The sequence below is a fragment of the Acipenser ruthenus genome, chromosome 36 (assembly GCF_902713425.1).
Source record: "Acipenser ruthenus chromosome 36, fAciRut3.2 maternal haplotype, whole genome shotgun sequence".
NCBI lineage: Eukaryota > Metazoa > Chordata > Actinopteri > Acipenseriformes > Acipenseridae > Acipenser > Acipenser ruthenus.
Genome location: NC_081224.1, coordinates 1288273 through 1308383, shown reverse-complemented (window position 1 = coordinate 1308383; position 20111 = coordinate 1288273). Strand labels below are relative to the sequence as shown.

General features: G+C 37.1%; 1 protein-coding gene across 3 annotated transcripts; it reads left to right on the top strand.

Moving 5' to 3' along the window:
* Positions 1-297: 297 nt before the first annotated feature.
* LOC117966857 (vascular cell adhesion protein 1-like) lies at positions 298-13797 on the top strand. 3 transcript variants are annotated; one of them, XM_034913628.2, is made up of 5 exons: positions 298-707; positions 11227-11499; positions 11891-12214; positions 12626-12892; positions 13206-13797. In XM_034913628.2, exons 1-5 carry the CDS (start codon positions 650-652, stop codon positions 13319-13321), a joined length of 1038 nt encoding a protein of 345 aa, XP_034769519.2. In that variant the 5' UTR covers positions 298-649; the 3' UTR covers positions 13322-13797. The 3 variants fall into 3 exon arrangements, with proteins under 3 accessions (XP_034769519.2, XP_058864125.1, XP_034769522.2); XM_059008142.1 differs by lacking the exons at positions 11227-11499; positions 11891-12214; positions 12626-12892; positions 13206-13797 and adding exons at positions 1136-1408; positions 1800-2123; positions 2536-2802; positions 3136-3990 and having other exon boundaries at positions 302-707; XM_034913631.2 differs by lacking the exon at positions 298-707 and adding an exon at positions 6348-6493.
* The last annotated feature ends 6314 nt before the right edge of the window (positions 13798-20111 follow it).

Below are 20111 nucleotides of genomic sequence, written 5' to 3'. Positions count from 1 at the left end.
CGCTACTGCATTGAGTTTTTTTAGGATGTACCTTTAGTGACAGGCAGGATTTCTCAATCCACACACAGGCGGAGGGCGGACGCGAACCCGGGACCTTTCGCTCTAAAGCATAGTGCCGATACGGCTGCACAAGAGACAGCTCTTTTGCAAGGAGCGTCTATCAAGCTTGTCTTTCTGTGTGATTACGTCACCGACCATCCCTGCTGCTGCATTCCCCCGTGCACGTTACAGTATGTTAATTTAATCATGTGATGTTGTCTTTCTGCACCATTTGTCATTCAAACGATTGCCCCTTGATATATACTCATATTGCTAACACCACAGCATCAGAAATTAACTCGATATGTCAAAGAAATGTTTTAAACACGAGAAAAATAACCGGAGTTTGCTGACGCTGTATTGCCTTCTATACTCTGTGCATATTCTATACCATGTACATATTTCAAACTATATACAAATGTAGTTGTTTTTGCTTAAAACAAAAAGCGTACGATTTCAGGAAATGTTGATCATTTTGGTCGGCCCTAATCATTGCGCATGCGTATACAAAACGGTTTTTTTTTTGGTTTTACTTTCGATTTTAGCCTAAGAATGCTAGATTCGCTGTTTCGAATCGAACTTAGAACCCTTTACTACAGAACGTAAACAAATGGAACCTGGAAATCTCATTACCTGTGTTTTAGCTCTTCTGTTTTCTACTACAGAAAGTAAGTGCCCTGTATTGTTTTATATGGGTTCTCCTACAGGTAAATTAAATGTGTTTAACATCTGTTAAGGCAGATTTTTATTCTAAATTGTGTTCTACACATTTGGGTTTCCAGAGCTCCTAATGCAAAATGATTTACATTAAGCAGTGGTTATACTGCATAAAACCAGGATTTAATGTTGCGTTTTATATCCGTTGGTAGTCTGTTTGACCACTTTTCTTACTTTTCTTTCCTAACCACTACTCCACACTGCTACCCATAGATGTGTGTGTGTGTGTTTGTGTGTGTGTGTGTATTCTTTAAGAAAATGTATTGCACCTGTCTGAATTAATGAAACATACATTTTTATTAAATCAATATTTTATCTGTATTGCTTTCCTTGTGAAAGATAATAGAAGTGTTGAGATGATTGTTATTATCTCTTTTAGGTGTCTCTTCTGCTGTCTGTGATGTGAATATTGACCCCTCTAGAGTCATGGTGAGATTTGGAGACCCAGTGACTGTCAACTGCTCCACAACACGTGAAGATGTATTGGGGGCTGGCTGGGAGTCTTCTGTTAACCCTGTGAATGAACCGAATAGTAAAATAGCAGTTTGGAATGTCAGCAGCCTCACTGTTTGGGATGCAGAGCCAAAATGCTTTATAAACTACATGAATGAACCCCGTCAGTGTGTAGAAAAACTGGATTTGGTTATTTACAGTAAGTGACTTCATATAACACTTATTTTACATTGTTTGTAAGCAGATTGTATGTGGGGTGAAAACTACAGAATACTGTTGAACCTTGTCATTATGCAGAAAGTTTAGTACTGATATATACAGTAAGTGCCCCTACTGTATCAGCACCTCTGTGCAGTAGACAGTGTGTCCCAAGTTCATGGAGTTGCATTGCTGGGATCTGCACATGGTTCTGCCAGGGTTTCTTCAGGATAGCATCCCAGTGTTATTTTTCAAACTTTTCTGTATGGACAGCGTTTGCTGCATAATCTGCATTGTCTTTGTTTGTTTGGTATATTTCTATACAGAACACTGATCTGAGCCTTTTAATATCACCCTGTAGCAAAAACAATATTGTTTATGTTCATTTGCAGAGTATCCAGAAAACGTCTCCCTCATTGCTCCTGACTTTATGAAGATCGGTGAAGAATCTAAAATAATGTGCCAGGTCCTAGATGTGTCTCCTATCAGATATCTCAGTGTGAAGCTGTATAAGGGAGATGAACAGCTTGGGAGTAGAAGCTTTACTCATGACTCAGCAGTGTTTCCTGTGAATGGAAACGTCCCCATTCCAGTGACACCAACCAGAGCAGACAATGGAGTGGAGTACACTTGTGTGGCAGAGCTTCAATTGGGACCCGGAGGACCGAAACCAAATCCAGAAAAACGCTCTCCTCCCTTGAAAATACCAGTATTTTGTAAGTTGAGCAATTATTTTTCATTCTCTTGCTCTCCTAGCCTGCTGATTCTTTAATAATTATAAACCACATGACTGTAAACTGAAAACCAGCATTATAGTGGGAAAGCATGCCTAACATTTTTCAAAATAATGTGGCCAGGGTCTGATCAAGACAGGTAAATTAATGTAAATCATAGAACTAGAATCCTCCACAGTCACCCGTTGGATGGAAAAGAAAGCCTATGTATTAAAACAAACAAGCCCAGTTGTACAAAGTCAAATCCAAAGATGAAAATGGCCCACACTGTAAATTCTTTGTCTGTTGTAAATGTGAATTTGCGTTTCCCATTGCCCTGCTCCTCCTCCACCTGGTTTCAGATAGGATCTGAAGAGCCTTCCTCTCTTTGTTTACTCTCCTTTTTTCTTTTCAGACAAGCCCAGTCTATTGAGCGCTGCTGAAGAAAATGTTGAAGTTCGTGAAGGGGGCAGTATAGTTTTAAACTGCTCTGCTGATGGGAACCCAGCCCCCACGTATGAGTGGAAATACCCCAAAGCTGATAATGTACAGGAGATAACGAAGGATGGAGTGTCTACTGTAAACATCACAAGAGCCTCGTCTAGCAATGCCAGGGTTTATGAATGCCATGCTAAAAACAGATATGGGGTCGCAATGAAGAACATCACTCTTACAGTCAAAGGTAACGTTTACATTTTTGCCTAGAAGAGGTGTGTAAAATATTCATAACAACTTGGATGTTAAAGCATAAATATTGTTGTTTACAGTTGTTTACAGTCAGGGCACCGGGGTAATAAACATTTTCAAATCATACACATATTATTTGGCAAACGTGGTTAATGGCAAAATAACTTTGAATAGTCACACATAGTGAGTTCTCGGTTTGGATAAAATAAAATACAGATAACTAACCTTCCCCTTCAGTTTGTAGTAAGATACTGTTTGGTGTTGGGTATCAATAGAAGTACAAGAAATGCAGGATACACTAATGACTTTGTTCATTTCTTATGTACAGGAAGAAGCCATTGGATTGGAATTGGAGTTTTGTCTGTGGCTGTAATAGCAGTAATAGTATTGATCTACAGACGAATAAAGGCCTGAAGTGTTTTGTGAAGCAAATCGAAAGAATACAGCTGAAGTGTTCATGATAGTTAGCAGCCTCTTATGCAGCAAACTCTTTGTGAAACTGGACTCTTGTGTTTTTTGTGTTCAGAGCCAGAGCCAAATATGGAGCTTGTTTTCATACTCCTAAAAGGACACAAGAATATCTACTGTACCATTTGAAATAGATTATTCTTTTAATGCTGTTTAACAGTGTGTCGAGCCATGTCATGAAATCCTACCCACAGAACAACACTTAAAGTACAGCAAGAAGAGTCTCATTCATCCATTGTCTTAACATGAAAGATGATAATAATGGTTTCTAACAGTAAGCTGCATTAATGTCCTGCATGTTGTTGTTTTTACAAATGTTCACCAAATTGCACATTCTGGAATTGTTAATGCCTGTGTTTTTTTTACATGTAATGATTATTTGTTTAAATGCAAGGCTGTGCATCTTTAAAACACAGAAGATAGCATGGCACAAAATAACAGGTTACTAACACTCTCTTCTGTATCAAGTGACTTATTTACTGCTATGACACTACAGTAACCGCAGGCTACATAAAGCTTATCCCATATAATGCAAATGTTTAATTACAATTGTTTTTCTGAGAAGCATTTATGTTTTTTTATTGAGTTAATTTTGCTGTAATTGTCAACAGTAATGCTGAGCAATCAAAAAATGTATTTACTATGACTTAGTTGTATAATGAATTAACATAACAAAAGTGATTAAATATCTCATTAATAAATGTTGATTAATGAATCCCAGTATCTTGTTTCCATTTTCTGCTTTGTCAGTCCCGACTGAATCTATTATATTTGTATTTGTATTATATTTATATAAGATAATCTGCTGCATCTGTATTTTAAATAATAATTATTGTCTGCTAGATAAATTAACCTTAGACTGTTTGTCATCCTAATCTAATGCGGCTTCAAATTCCTCACATCCCACCTTAAAGTAGTGTTGTGCAAAGTGTGGGGCGTGAATAAATTAGACTGATTTTAAATGTTGAATTTGTGATACATGTTTTCAACATTTATAAACTTTATCAAAGTACAAATTTAAAAACTTTTAAGAAAGTGTATGTTGACATTTATGTATTTAGCTAAATCTGGACTTAAATCCAGGAAAATACACGATTTAAATTAAATCCAAAAGAAAAACAAAAAAAAAACACCTGTTAAAATATAAAGTTAAAATGTATGCTAAGAAAAGGGGGCAGCATATAAAACGTTTGTGCACCACTGCCTTAAAAACACGACTGACAAAAGCATGATACAATTGAGAGTAGCCGATCCCAAAGAAATGATGCAATCCTGAACCGCAGCGGAACACTAGAGCTCTGAACATCATTTCCAATCAGAATTCAGTGAATCAAAGAGCTTTAACTCAGACTAACCACTAAACAGTGGATATACCATCAATGACAGAATCACTGACCTGCACAAGACAGCTCAGCACAAACAGAATACAACTTGAATTGCAAAGGGATTTTTTTGTAAATTATAAATAAGAAGTAAACAAAGATTTACAATACAAGTTAAAGTTGAAATAACGAAATTAGCCTACAATGTGCAGTGCAGTTTATTTGCATCAGCAAGGGTCATTACAGTTGCAGGAAATTACCAAAAATGACACATTCCTGTGGCAGGGTGAAAGCCCTGCCGGTGTAATGTGTGGGTGTGTGTGGGGAATATTGGGTTGGCAGGGAAGGGGTTAAATTCCTCCCTGCCAGAAAAGCACATGGGAATGTGGCTCGGGCTGTAAATTGAATAATTGATGGTTAATTAGGCTCCACTCACAGGTGTATATAAAGGGTAATCACGGGTGTTAATCTCAGAGTTGAATGTGGGTTGAGTTAATGTGTGTTTGTTGGTGTAACTGCTGTTGTCCTCTAGGGACAGTACCTGTAGTTTCACATGCTTCTAAATCACTTAGCATATTTTAAAAGTAGTCAGCAGTTTAAAATACCTTTTTCTAAACTTCAGGATTTACACAAATGGTAGAGTGTTTATGTGATCTCTCCATCTGTCTCTTGTGGGTTTTAGATGAACTGCTCGTACAAGCCATTTCCCCTTGTAGCTAATACACACAAAACATGACTATTTATTTATATAAAGATATGTTTCATGTAAAATGATGGCAGAGAAGCAGCCAGGAGGGACACTTCCAAACACTGAACTGCTGCTTTACAGTTTAAATAAAGCAGCCGTTACTTTTCTTACACTACCATTAACTTGCCATTGATAAGAGCGCCCTCCGGTGGCAGTACTGACAAAGTGATGTTACATACACTATCAGCTGCACTTTCTGGTGAAACAAACTCCTGCAGCAGTCTAAATAAACACCATGGAATAAAAATGTTACCCTGGACCTTAAACATCCTCATCATTCAACACGTGCTGCACTTTAAAGACAAGTCAATTGAACCCCAAGCTCAGCTGCGGCCCTGTTCACATTTTAATGTTGATGCAAAATAACTAGTATATCTAGCCACAAACCTAGTATTGTTCCCAAATCAATAACACATAATTTAAAGAATACACTTGTATCATCTGTACACGTTTTATATTTTCTTTTCAGCGTTTAATATTATTGCCCCTTGATGAGTTGCCCTTTTTACATTACACAAATTGATTTCGTGAATTATATCAGGCTTTAGTGACTATTGTGCATTTTATTTTAACAATGCAAAGTGTAATATTTATCTTGGCCAGAATAACGTTATAAACCCAAAGATTGATAAAGTTACATGTAAATCTTAAACGATTATTTGCCCATGTTTTCTCAAACATCACAACACAAGGAATCTCCAACATTATAGGTTGAAGCAAAGCAATTTAGGAATTTCCAGTGCTTCTGTTTATATTGCACATTTACAGCGCTTTACCAAATGTCTCTGATTCCACAGACTAGTCCTGTACGGTATCCACAGAAGGTGTTGATTAACGCTCGGGTAGAATTTACATTTATTATTCCAAAAGACAAATAAATGAATAAATACATAAATAAATAAATACAATAAAATACAAATAAATAAATAAATAAATACATAAAACTGTAGTGGGCATTGAATCACGTTCCCAAGTAATGATCGCCATTGCGCGAGTGATTTTTTTTAACTTTCTGTTTCGAGGCGGGGAAAGGCTGATCTTGTAGGATCGCACTGTAAGAGCACATTTATAACTCCTTACTAGAACACAACACATGGAGCCTGGGGCGCTGCTGGTTTGTGTAGGACTTCTGCTTTTTAATTCAAAAAGTAAGTTTCCTTTATTGGTTTTAATTTTAGATTTTTACAAGATGTTTAATTGGTGATATAATATTTCGATGGATTCTGGTACCAGTATTATTAGCCGTGTTTAACACCTCTTGTATAAGATCAAGTTGTATTCCTAAACATTTGTGTTTATAATTGTGCTTAATGCAAAAAAGAAAGTTAAAAATATAAAAAAACAAAAACAAAAGGGGTTGTAATAATGAACACGCTGCATTACGGACATTCGTTTTATGTACTTATTAGGCTAGCAATGCAAAAACAGAAAATAGAGTTGGGCGTTCCCGCATATGGGTTTAGTATGAGTGGCAATAAACAGTACGGTTCATTTATAAACAGTATGGTTCATTTATAAACAGTATGGTTCCTTTGTTAACAGTATGGTTCATTTACTGTATTTTTAAGATGGTTAACCCTTTCAAGGCCGGGTTTAGACCTCTATGCTGGAAATCTGAGCCGGGTTTGTTTGTTTTGTTTTGTTTAGAAATTTTAAAGAAAATGCACACTTCTTTTTAAGAATCGTAAGTAATTACCTTTGTATCTAATCACCGTAAAACCATAGATCATTTAAAAGCTTAGAACTTGAAGAATATTATTGTCAAAGTGTTAAATGTAAGTGTTAAATGGTAAATGTAAAAAGATACAAAATTGGCAGAAAACAGTTTCCCCATAACACTTTATCCTCGTACCAACCCATTTCAGTGTTTCAGGGCCCAGATGATGGTGCTACAGATAAAGGAACCCCGCAAGAGATACCGTTGTAATCTGTAATGATGACCCTTTTTACCAGTAACTACTGTATTTACATAATTCAGAACATGTTGGAATATAAAATTACAAAGTGAAATTACAAACATTTTTCAATAATTATCCACATCGACTGAAGTGTATACCTATGGCTTTAAATAACTATTGACCTCTGTCAACCAAAATTGTATGCCATCAAGGGTGTGGTGTTAATATAAAAGTTAATTTGAAGATAAATAAAAAATAAGTTTTCCCAATACCATAAAGTGGATGAGCTTTGACATTCTGAAGTCAAGTAATTAAATAACAAAATACTTCAATCAAATAGTAAATAAATAAGAGTTTCTGCTTATGTGTAGTTAGCGCTCAGTAAGGAGTTAGGATTTTGTTTGTTTTTGTATTATTAATTGCTAATACTGAAGTTTCTGTGTTGCACAGCACAACTGAGCTGTTTTCCTGTCAAACCAATAAACCTTGCAAAGTACACACAGTACTTACTTTTGCCAGCTCGGAAGCAGAGCACAGCCCTTCCAGCTTCCTTGTACTCAACAGCCTCGAATGAATTGGCTGTGGGGGTTTATATTCCGCACAGGAATCTTTTGTAGCAAAGGTTTTGCTTTTGTGGATGAGGAAAAAGTTATAAGAAATAGGTGTCTACAAATATTTATTTCAGCATTTTTTTTTTTGCAAAACTCCAAAAATGCTAATTCAAAAGTATTCATACCCTGACAAGGAAAATGAAATTAATAGCTAGTTGAGGAACTTTTAGCAATAACCTCTTTAAACAATTAGGATATTTGTCAATGACCTTTTGGTATGATTAGTGATTTTTGACCATTCTTCAACGCAGAATTGTTCCAGTTCATTCAAATTATGGAATCCATTCTACCACGTATTGAAACTAAATTTCCTGCGCCATGAGAGGAAAAACAGCCCCATAGAAAGATATAACCACATCTATCAGCGTGACCAAATAACTCAATCTTTGTTTCATCACTCCACAAAACCTTTGACCAGAACTCATATCCACCATTCAAATGACATTTTGCAAACTTTAAGTGATTGTCCTTGTGAAGTTTTCCTAAGAGTGGCTTTTTCCTTGGCCTGTGACCATTGAGACCTTCACTATGCAATACTCAACCAATGGTTGAAATGGAAATCCCAGTCCCACTTGCACCCAAGTCATTTAGAATATCTTTGGCAGTCAATCTCGGATTGTTATTAACCTTCCTCACAATTCTACTATTTGTTCTTGGTGAAAGAACCTTCTTTCTTCCAGACCGAGGGAGCGTTGTGACAGTACCATGAGTCTTGAACTTCTTGATAATAGAAACAACAGTTGAAATTGGGATACTCAAATGCTTGGAAATCTTCTTGTATCCTTCTATCTTGTATCCTATCCAGCTTTATGACAATACATAGTGTTCTGCCTAAGGTCTTCAGATAGCTCTTTTTCTAGACAGCATTCTCTAGACTTTTCTAGAATTAGGTTCTGCATTATCATATTGAAATTTCTAGTACTTTGTAGACAATACTATCACAGCATCAATGGGTATGAATACTTTTTAATTCGCATTTTTAGACTTTTGCAAAACGTTTGCTACAAAAGATTTTTCCTAAAATTCTTTGAGAAATTTCTAGAAATTATACATTTTTATTGGGGTATTTAAACTTTTGACTACAACTGTAGTAGTAGGGCTGCTCCGATTAATAGATTTAATAGATTAATCCGACCGATTAATCAACTAAAGAGTGGATCGCAGCTGAATTTTGCATGATATTGCTTATTATAGAGCGTTATTAAGAATTGTATTGCGACTTCATCTCTTTGGTGTCTCCCGTTTTGCTAGATGCAATAAAAAGGAGAAGTACAGGAAGCCACGTGCGTAGCTGTAATGGTGAACGCAGCTCAGCTGTCTTGTGTTTTCAGGGATGTGCTGACAGTGGCCCGAATGAACGGTTGTTCTGTGAACATTTGTTACACTTACTAAAAAAATGTAATAATAAAAATACCTTTAGAAAGACTACATTCCCACTGAGCTTATTCTTTTAGATTCGAATGATTTAGAAGTATTTCTATGCAGGACAACCCCTATAAGAACGTTACCTTTATTAAAAATGTGGACGGATTAATCTACTGATTAATCAACTAATGCCCATAGATTAACTTATCAAAAAATTTGAATCAAGTGACAGCCCTAATTGAAATAATGCTTCATTCCTCCTGAAAAGTGATGAAATTAAAAGCTATTTTATCATGTATACTTGCATGCCTTTGGTATGTCACAGAATAAAGCAAAGTAGCTGTGAAAAGAGATGAATTATTGCTTATTCTACAAAGATATTCTAAAATGGCCTAGACACATTTGTTGGTAACCCTTAGAAAAGATAATAAATAATTGGATTATAGTGATATTTCAAACTAATTAGTTTCTTTAATTAGTATCACACATGTCTCCAATCTTGTAATCAGTCATTCAGCCTATTTAAATGGAGAAAAGTAGTCACTGTGTTGTTTGGTATCATTGTGTGCACCACACTGAACATGGACCAGAGAAAGCAAAGGCGAGAGTTGTCTGAGGAGATCAGAAAGAAAATAATAGACAAGCATGGTAAAGGTAAAGGCTACAAGACCATCTCCAAGCAGCTTGATGTTCCTGTGACAACAGTTGCAAATATTATTAAGAAGTTTAAGGTCCATGGAACTGTAGCCAACCTCCCTGGGCGCGGCCGCAAGAGGAAAATCGACCCCAGATTGAACAGAAGGATAGTGTGAATGGTAGAAAAAGAACCAAGGATAACTGCCAGAGAGATACATGCTGAACTCCAAGGTGAAGGTACGTCAGTTTCTGATCGCACCATCCGTCGCTTTTTGAGCGAAAGTGGGCTCCATGGAAGAAGACCCAGGAGGACTCCACTTTTGAAAGAAAAACATAAAAAAGCCAGACTGGAATTTGCTAAAATGCATATTGACAAGCCACAATCCTTCTGGGAGAATGTCCTATGGACAGATGAGTCAAAACTGGAGCTTTTTGGCAAGTCACATCAGCTCTATGTTCACAGACGAGAAAATGAAGTTTTCAAAGAAAAGAACACCATACCTACAGTGAAACATGGAGGAGGCACGGTTATGTTTTGGGGCTGCTTTGCTGAGCCTGGCACAGGGTGCCTTGAATCTCTGCAGGGCACAATGAAATCTCAAGACTATCAAGGCATTCTGGAGCGAAACGTACTGCCCAGTGTCAGAAAGCTCTGTCTCAGTCGCAAGTCATGGGTCCTCCAACAGGATAATGACCCAAAACACACAGCTAAAAGCACCCAAGAATGGATAAGAACAAAACATTGGACTATTCTGAAGTGGCCTTCTATGAGTCCTGATCTAAATCCTATCGAACATCTATGGAAAGAGCTGAAACTTGCAGTCTGGAGAAGGCACCCATCAAACCTGAGACAGCTGGAGCAGTTTGCTCAGGAAGAGTGGGCCAAACTACCTGTTAACAGGTGCAGAAGTCTCATTGAGAGCTACAGAAAACATTTGATTGCAGTGATTGCCTCTAAAGGTTGTGCAACAAAATATTAGGTTAGCGGTCCCATCATTTTTGTCCATACCATTTTCATTTGTTTTCTTATTTACAATATTATGTTGAATAAAAAATCAAAGGCAAAGTCTGATTTCTATTAAATATGGAATAAACAATGGTAGATGCCAATTACTTTTGTCAGTTTCAAGTTATTTCAGAGAAAATTGTGCATTCTTCGTTTTTTGTGGAGGGGTACCAACAAATTTGAGCATGTCTGTATATACACAGTATATATAAACTACACACATACACGCACACACTTTAAAAAAATGTATTGCACCTGTTTGAATGAATGAAACATACATTTTTATTAAATCAGTAATTTATCTGTATTGCTTTCCTTGTGAAAGATAATAGAAGTATTGAGATGATTGTTATTATCTCTTTTAGGTGCCTCTTCTGCTGTCTGTGATGTGCATATTGACCCCTCTAGAGTCGTGGTGAGATTTGGAGACCCAGTGACTGTCAACTGCTCCACAACACGTGGAGATGTATTGGGGGCTGGCTGGGAGTCTTCTGTTTCCCCTGTGAATGAACCGAATAGTAAAATAGCAGTTTGGAATGTCAGCAGCCTCACTGTTTGGGATGCAGAGCCAAAATGCTTTATAAACTACATGAATGAACCCCGTCAGTGTGCAGAAAAACTGGATTTGGTTATTTACAGTAAGTGGCTTCATATAACACTTATTTTACATTGTTTGTAAGCTGACTGTATGTGGGGTAAAAACTACCAAATACTGTTGTAACTTGTCATTATGCAGAAAGTTTAGTACTGATATATACAGTAAGTACTCCTACTGTATCAGCACCTCTCTGCAGTAGACAGTGTGTCCCAAGTTCATGGAGTTGCATTGCTGGGATCTGTACATGGTTCTGCCAGGGTTTCTTCAGGATAGCATCCCAGTGTTATTTTTCAAACTTTTCTGTATGGACAGCGTTTGCTGCATAATCTGCATTGTCTTTGTTTGTTTGGTATATTTCTATACAGAACACTGATCTGAGCCTTTTAATATCACCCTGTAGCAAAAACAATATTGTTTATGTTCATTTGCAGAGTATCCAGAAAACGTCTCCCTCATTGCTCCTGACTTTATGAAGATCGGTGAAGAATCTAATATAACGTGCCAGGTCCTAGATGTGGCTCCTATCAGATATCTCAGTGTGAAGCTGTATAAGGGAGATGAACAGCTTGGGAATAGAAGCTTTACTCATAGCTCAACACGGTTTCCTGTGAATGAAAGCATCCCCTTCCCAGTAACACCAACCAGAGCAGACAATGGAGTGGAGTACACTTGTGTGGCAGAGCTTAAATTGGGACCAGGAGGACCGAAACTAAATCCAGCAAAACGCTCTCCTCCCTTGAAAATACCAGTATTTTGTAAGTTAAGCAATTCTTTTTCATTCTCTTGCTCTCCTAGCCTGCTGATTCTTTAATAATTATAAACCACATGACTGTAAACTGAAAATCAGCATTATAGTGGGAAAGCATGCCTAACATTTTTCAAAATAATGTGGCCAGTGTCTGATCAAAACAGGTAAATTAATGTAAATCATAGAACTAGAATCCTCCACCGTGATCCGTTGGATGGAAAAGAAAGCCTATGTATTAAAACAAACAAGCCCAGTTGTACAAAGTCAAATCCGCAGATGAAAATGGCCCACACTGTAAATTCTTTGTCTGTTGTAAATGTGAATTTGCATTTCCCATTGCCCTGTTCCTCCACCTGTGGTCTCAGATAGGATCTGAAGAGCCTTCCTCTCTTTGTTTACTCTCCTTTTTTCTTTTCAGACAAGCCCAGTCTATTGAGCGCTGCTGAAGAAAATGTTGAAGTTTGTGAAGGGGGCAGTATAGTTTTAAACTGCTCTGCTGATGGGAGCCCAGCCCCCACGTATGAGTGGAAATACCCCAAAGCTGATAATGTACAGGAGATAACGAAGGATGGAGTGTCTACTGTAAACATCACAAGAGCCTCGTATAGCAATGCCAGGGTTTATGAATGCCATGCTAAGAACACATATGGGGTCGCAATGAAGAACATCACTCTTACAGTCAAAGGTAACGTTTACATTTTTGCCTAGAAGAGGTGTGTAAAATATTCAGAACAACTGGGATGTTAAAGCATAAATATTGTTGTTTACAGTCAGGGCACACAGGTAATAAACATTTTCAAATCACTTACATATTTGGCAAACGTGGTTAACGATAACTTTGCCTAGTCACACATAATGAATTCTCAGTTTGGATAAAATATAAATACCCCCCCAAGCTTGTAATGTATTTCGTAAGATAATCTTTGGTGTTGGGTATTAATAGAAGTACAAGAAATGCAGGATACACCATAATGACTTTGTTCATTTTCTATGTACAGGAGGAATCCCTTGGGTTAGGATTATTCTTATTATTATTGGAGTTGCTCTTGCTCTTGCCATAATAGCAGGAGGAATCAGATTCTCCAGAAGACGAAAATCCGGAAGCGTTTTGTGAAGCTGATCGAAAGAATACTGCTTAGCTGTTCATGATAGTCAGCAGCCTCTTATGCTACAAATTCTTTGTGAATCTTGACTCAATGTTTTTTTTGTGCTCAGTCATATATGGAGCTTGTTATCATAATCCTAAAAGGACACAAGAATATCTACTGTACCATTTGAAATAGATTATGCTTTTAACACTGTTTAACAGTGTGTCGAGCCATGCCATGAAATCCTACCCACAGAACAACACTTAAAGTACAGCAAGAAGAGTCTCATTCATCCATTGTCTTAACATGAAAGATGATAATAATGGTTTCTAACTGTAAGCTGCATTAATGTACTGCATGTTGTTTTGTTGACAAATGTTCACTAAATTGCCTATTCTGGAATTGTTAATGTCCTGTGTTTTTTTTGAGTAATGATTATTTGTTTAAATGCAAGACTACTGTAAAACTTCAATTAAACGCCTCCTGGCGTGCATTGAAGACATGCGATTATTTGAGACCTGGCAATTATTTTAAGTTTTACGGTATGCATCTTTAAAACACAGAAGATACTGTACACTCACTACTTACTAACAAGACACTATTTTCTGTATCAAGTAACTTATTTACTGCTATGTCAGTACATTAACCGCAGGTTACATAAAGCTTACTTTTCCCATATAATGCAAATGTTTCATTACCATTGTTTTTCTTAGGAACATTTATGTTTTTGTATTGAGTTAATTTCTAAATTTTGCTACAATTGTCAATAGTAATGTTCAGCAATCAAAGTGTTATTTGTATAATTAATTAACATAACAAAAGTGATTGACTTAAAGAATCCCGGTATCTTGTTTACATTTTCTGCTTAGTCAGTCCCAATTGAATTTACTATATTTATAAAAGATAATCTGCTGCATCTGTATTCTAAATAATATTATCTGTATGATAAATTAACCTTAGACTGTTTGTCATCCTAATGTAATCCCACATTACACCTTACACATGTCGGAGAAAAGCAAGATATAACTGAGAGTAGCTGATCCCAAAGAAATGATGCAATCCTGAACTGCAGCGGAACACCAGGGCTGCGAACATCATTTCCAATCAGAATTCAGTGAATCAAAGAGCTTTAACTCAGACTAACCACTAAACAGTGGATATACCATCGATGACAGAATCACTGACCTGCACAAGACAGTTCAGCACAAACAGAATACAACTTGAATTGCAGGATATTTTGTAAATTATGAATAAGAAGTAAACAAAGATTTACAATGCAAGTTAAACTTGAAATAACGAAATAAGCCTACAATGTGCAGTGTAGTTTATTTGCATGAGTAAGGGTCATTACATTTTTACAGGAAATGTTCTGCGATGATTAATCTAAGGAGTGGATCTTGCCCTCTCACTTACATTAAGTCATATCCTGGAAAGGTATAGTCATAATTTCATGAAAAGTACAGTAGAAGGACACATTTTACAATTCCCATATTTTCCAGTTAGAAAAAAACATACATTTATAAAATATTAAAAAGCACAAGGCATATGTGAAATCCCTTTTGAGTTCTGGGGTGTCTGAAGAGATGCCATTTCTGGCCTAACTTCCACTTTTGGGGGCTTATAACTCATAGCTATTTAGCCTGTGACACTGACATTGCATATATAGTGTTTGTTGTTGTTAGATAACCTGCAGAAACTACATGATGATAACTACAGTGGTTCAGAAGTCTTGCAAGTACATTATGGCATTTGCACTGATTTAACTCTACTGCATTAACACCCATGGTCACCAGTAGGTAATATGCTGACACATTATTAAACTAGAAGTGTTCTGTGTGTGTAGCGAGGATCACAACGAGATCTTGAATGCTTTGAAAGATCTGACCTCTCAAACATGGGCCCTTTTCAGTGCTCATTTTATCTGTTATCATGGGCATCCCGCATTGTAGGACCATAACTTAAATAAGAGTGGACAGCTCATATTTTGGGATTCTTCCAGGTACTCCCACATGCAATATCAAAATAATAAAGATCCCAAAATGTAGTCCATTTGGTGTGGAATGACCCACTAAAGATGATTTTTTTCTGTAATCCTGAATTGTAGTGGAATAGCAAGGCTGCAAACATAATGTCCCATCAGGGTGCAATGAATCAAAGGAAATGGTGAAACTCTACATTGTTTTCAGACATGTTTAAACTTGTCGAGCAGCGAAGCGGCAGAATGCACAAAATATGACAACTTTGCATAAATCATGTTTCAGCACAACACAGCAGAAAGATTTTTCTTTTTTTTTTTACTTACAAGTTAAGTTACAATGCTTCCATGGCGAGTTTAATCTATTTATCACCAATTTTGTTTTCTGAAATATCCATGGCACTGTCTCAAAGGTTGACCAAGCACTGAAATTAAGCTGCATCTCAGAAACATAGTCTAAAATGTTTATGTAAACTGTAATTCTAAAGATTAAACTAATGTCAAATATGATGGGATGTTTGCATTCCTTAAGTTTTACATTTTTTTGAATGACATCATTTCAACATTTTTATCCAAAACAGTGATCATTTCGTTCAGTATATTGTGTACTCATCAGTACTCACCTTGGTTTAGAAAGAAAACTTTAGGCAGGGTTACCATACGCGTCCATGTAGCCTACACTAGGTCTGTTTGGGACAGTTCAGGCTTTTCAATTCATACCCCAATGCATTCTGGTAAGCTTAGTCCTGCTGTGAAAAGTACCAGACAGGTAAAACATACCATAATGCACAGTAATGTGATTTGAAAAGCCTGAACTGTCCCAGTGTACATGGAGTCATATGGTAACCCTAGATTAAAGACTTACGAATTGACCCGCAACTACAGTTTCTAATAGCTGAATGATGCCTGCAAAACTAGATACATGTGTTTAAGTTTAAAAAGGCATAGGGAAAGTGGCAAGGTGATTAATATACCTGGGTTGGAATCTGGCTCAGGTCACAATGGTGACAGGTGAAAGTTTGGTGGTCTCAGCTAAGCCCTCAGTGGACAACAGCCTACATCACAAAACCGTCACACATTCTGATACAAATTACAATGACAGAGCATTCAGGTGAGGTGCGCTTACAGAGGAGAATGGGTGGCTGAAGCCAGTTGTCACTGATTGTACTCTATCTTTCAGGAACGCTAAATTCACAAAGCATCAAATTAATAACTAAAATGACACTGTTGTGCAGCACACAGGATGTTATTTTACACTTCTGCTTCACACATTTACCAGTTTTCAAGTAGTGCAAGAAGTGTTATTTCTGATAGGGGTCCTTCATATTTATTTTAAGGGTTAGACCCAGAAGAGATCACACTTAAACAAGGTGCAAAGTATAACCCCCATAGCTACAAAATGTGCACTACAGTACAGTCATAATGGATGAGGCATGTTGGGCATGTTGCATCTTTTAAATCCGTAAATGAATTAATTTAAAGGATTTAAAACTTTTTCTCCTTGGGATGCATCGTTTCATTTGCAGGGAGGGTCCTGGCAGCCATGCACAGTTTCATCTTTCAAAATAAACTTTAATAATACATTTATAATCAATCAACGTGTACACATATATTACAAAAGACAGTTCGGTTTTAAACAATTCAATGAAAGGTTTCTTCATTTCTTTTACTTCCGGGTAGCCCTTTCAAAATCATTAGGTGCTTGATATGTTTCAGAAATTGTAAACAAGCACAATAAGGTACTGAACACAAATTGCAATTGGATTAAAAAAACATGTTTTATATTTGAAGACCTACTGCAGAGTGAGTCAGACAGCCACATATCAAGACTGGGATTTCTTAAAAGGATAATTACTACAGTATTTATGAATAGGAAGATCAACACTCAATCAGCCCAATAGCCTTTCTGAGTTTTGTGCATTCCAAACAATTTAACCACAGCATTTTAAGTTTATTTTACATTATATTAACTTTTACTTCAATGTACACTCTCAAATCAAGTGCAGGGCTGGTTTTGTTTGAGGGCTGAGTATGCTGCAATTCCTCATTTTGTCTGCTGAGTTGGTAAAAAGGTTAATTTAGACACTAAGGAAATGCATGTACGCAATCACAAGATGACAATGTTTAAATATATATAGTTTTTGGATACTGCTGTTTAAAGTATTGAAAGAGGGTCATTCTAGCTCAAGTGGGCCAGCTTAATGGGCGTGGTTTCCTTTGTGTGTGATGCTATTGAAGAATTGTTTTTTATGCAGATAAACCACATGTGAAAAGAGTTTGAGGGTGTCACCTGCATGCAAAAGAACAGCTTCTCCACATGGTGAGAATGTATCTGAAGCCAGCAAAAAGGCGTATCGTGATGCCTATTTTTTTTTCCATGTCGGAGCTGACCTATACAAACAACATTAATCTAAAAACTGGTTTTGAAGCCAAAAAATAATTAATTGACATAATTAAGTGGCCTAAGGGGTCAAGCAACCCCCTTAGTCTACTTAAGCTACAATAACCATATACAGTAGTAAAACACATGTAAAGTGCAATGTAGCTGTATCCAAGTGTGGTGGAGGCAAAGTAAATTACAGAGAAACAAAACTTTACAACCATGAGCTTGTCACAATAATTTGTCAACAACCAGAAAAATAAGTTTACTACACTGATATGACTTTGGACCAATGCTTCCCTAATTTGCCTTTAACCCAAGATCTGTAACTTTCCAGAACAATTGCCACCATATGTCACAGATGGCTTGTAGTGGTGACGTCAGACCCAGAAGAAACACACACAGCACTGTGAGTGAAATGGTGGCAAAGGTACCACGAAATGTTCCTGTCAGGACAAATGAGGAAGCCGGCACCTCCGCTCACTCTTTATTTCAGTAACAAAAACGCTTCTTCACTGCCAAACATGAACTACTTTAGATGTGTAATGACTGCAGTACAGGATACTGACCTTAAGGTTAGGGTTTCAGTGTAGTGAGAGGATTATCATTGTTTTAGTAACAATAATTTGATAGCCAATCAGAGTGCAGTGTCCTGACAGGAACATTTCATGGTACCTTTGTAAGCACCGTGAAATGGTGAATGCGCTTTGCTGGTGCCGGTTCACAATAAAATAAAAGGTTTAAACAAAACAAAACACTCAAAATAAATGGCGCAATGGCCAAACAAACAGACAGACAAAACAAACAGTGGACAAACACTAAACAAGTATTGTGCGAGTCCTCTCACACGAGTAGCATTTGTTTTCTTTTTAATTATTTATTATTTTAATCTCCTCTCCACACCCATTTTCCACTCAAGACCACACAACCCCGAGTGAGTGAAACATGCCTCTTATGCAGCTGTACTGAGACTCGATTGCTAATCAATCATTCAATAGGAATCTCGGTACATCTGCACGTGAACTAATTGTGTTCCCCGTGCCCCCATACTAATACCCACTTTAATCTGCATGTGGAGTGATTGTGCAATCCCTGTGCCTAAATACAATTCTATAATTTAAATCACTTGTGCTACACAGACCCATTTAGATCGCATGCACCAATACCTATACACCAACATTAACACACCACACGCAACATAACACAAAAATACGCACAGGGTCAGGGCACTTTGCCACACTACATTAGTGAAGTTACATTGTATTCATCTAATATGTCTGTCTATATATGGTCTAAAAGATGAATGGTTATTTTCCGGGTTAATTCTTAGAAAAGTGGAAATGGGATGTTTCCTATTAAATCTATTACATTCTTGAGAATTCAAGTTATGAACGAAGAAGACATGACAATAAATCAAACTGTTTGTACTCAGACTCCTTCCAGAAGATCATCATGCAGATCTTTTGACCAATGACTAAAATACAGTCTCACTGAAAAATGGTGGTGTCGATAATAAACGTGTCAGAACATTCAATTGTTTATTCGATTTAAGAACATAAGAAAGGTTACAAAACGAGAGGAGGCCATTCGGCCCGTCTTGCTCTTTTGGTTATTAGTAGCTTATTGATCCCAGAACCTCATCAAGCAGCTTCTTGAAGGACCCCAGGGTGTCAGCTTCAACAACATTACTGGGGAGTTGGTTACAGACTCCCACAATTCTCTGTTTTAAAAAAGTGCCTTCTATTTTCTGTTCTGAATGCCCCTTTATCTAATCTCCATTTGTGACCCCTGGTACTTGTGTACTTGACTTAAATTCAACACTTTTCACTATATATCCAAGCATTTTGTTGGTCTTTTTTATAGTTTCCCCACATTGCCTAGATCAGGGGTGCACAATTCCGGTCCTGGAGGGCCGGTGTCCCTCCTGGCTTTTGTTCCAACTGTGTTCTAAATTACTTAATTAGACCAATAATTGGTAATAATTGGTCCAATTAAGTAATTTAGGGCAAGGTTGGAACAAAAGCCAGGAGGGACACTGGCCCTCCAGGACCGGAATTGTGCACCCCTGGCCTAGATGAAGAAAATTCTGAGTCAACATGAACTCCTTTTTCATAGACTCCTTCAATTTCACTATCTCCCATGTGGTATTTATAACAGACATTTTTATTGCCTGCATGCAGTACCTTACACTTTTCTCTATTAAATGTCATTTGCCATTATGTCTGCCCAGTTCTGAATGCTGTCTAGATCATTTTAAATTATCTTTGCAGCTGCAACTGTGTTCGCCACTCCTCCTATTTTTGTGTTGTCTGCAAATTTTAAAAAGTTTGCTTACTATACCAGAATCTAAATCATTAATGTAGATAAGGAATAGCAGAGGATCTAATACTGATCCCTGTGGTACTCCACTGGTTACCTCGCTCCATTTTGAGGTTTCTTCTCTAATCAGTACTTTCTGTTT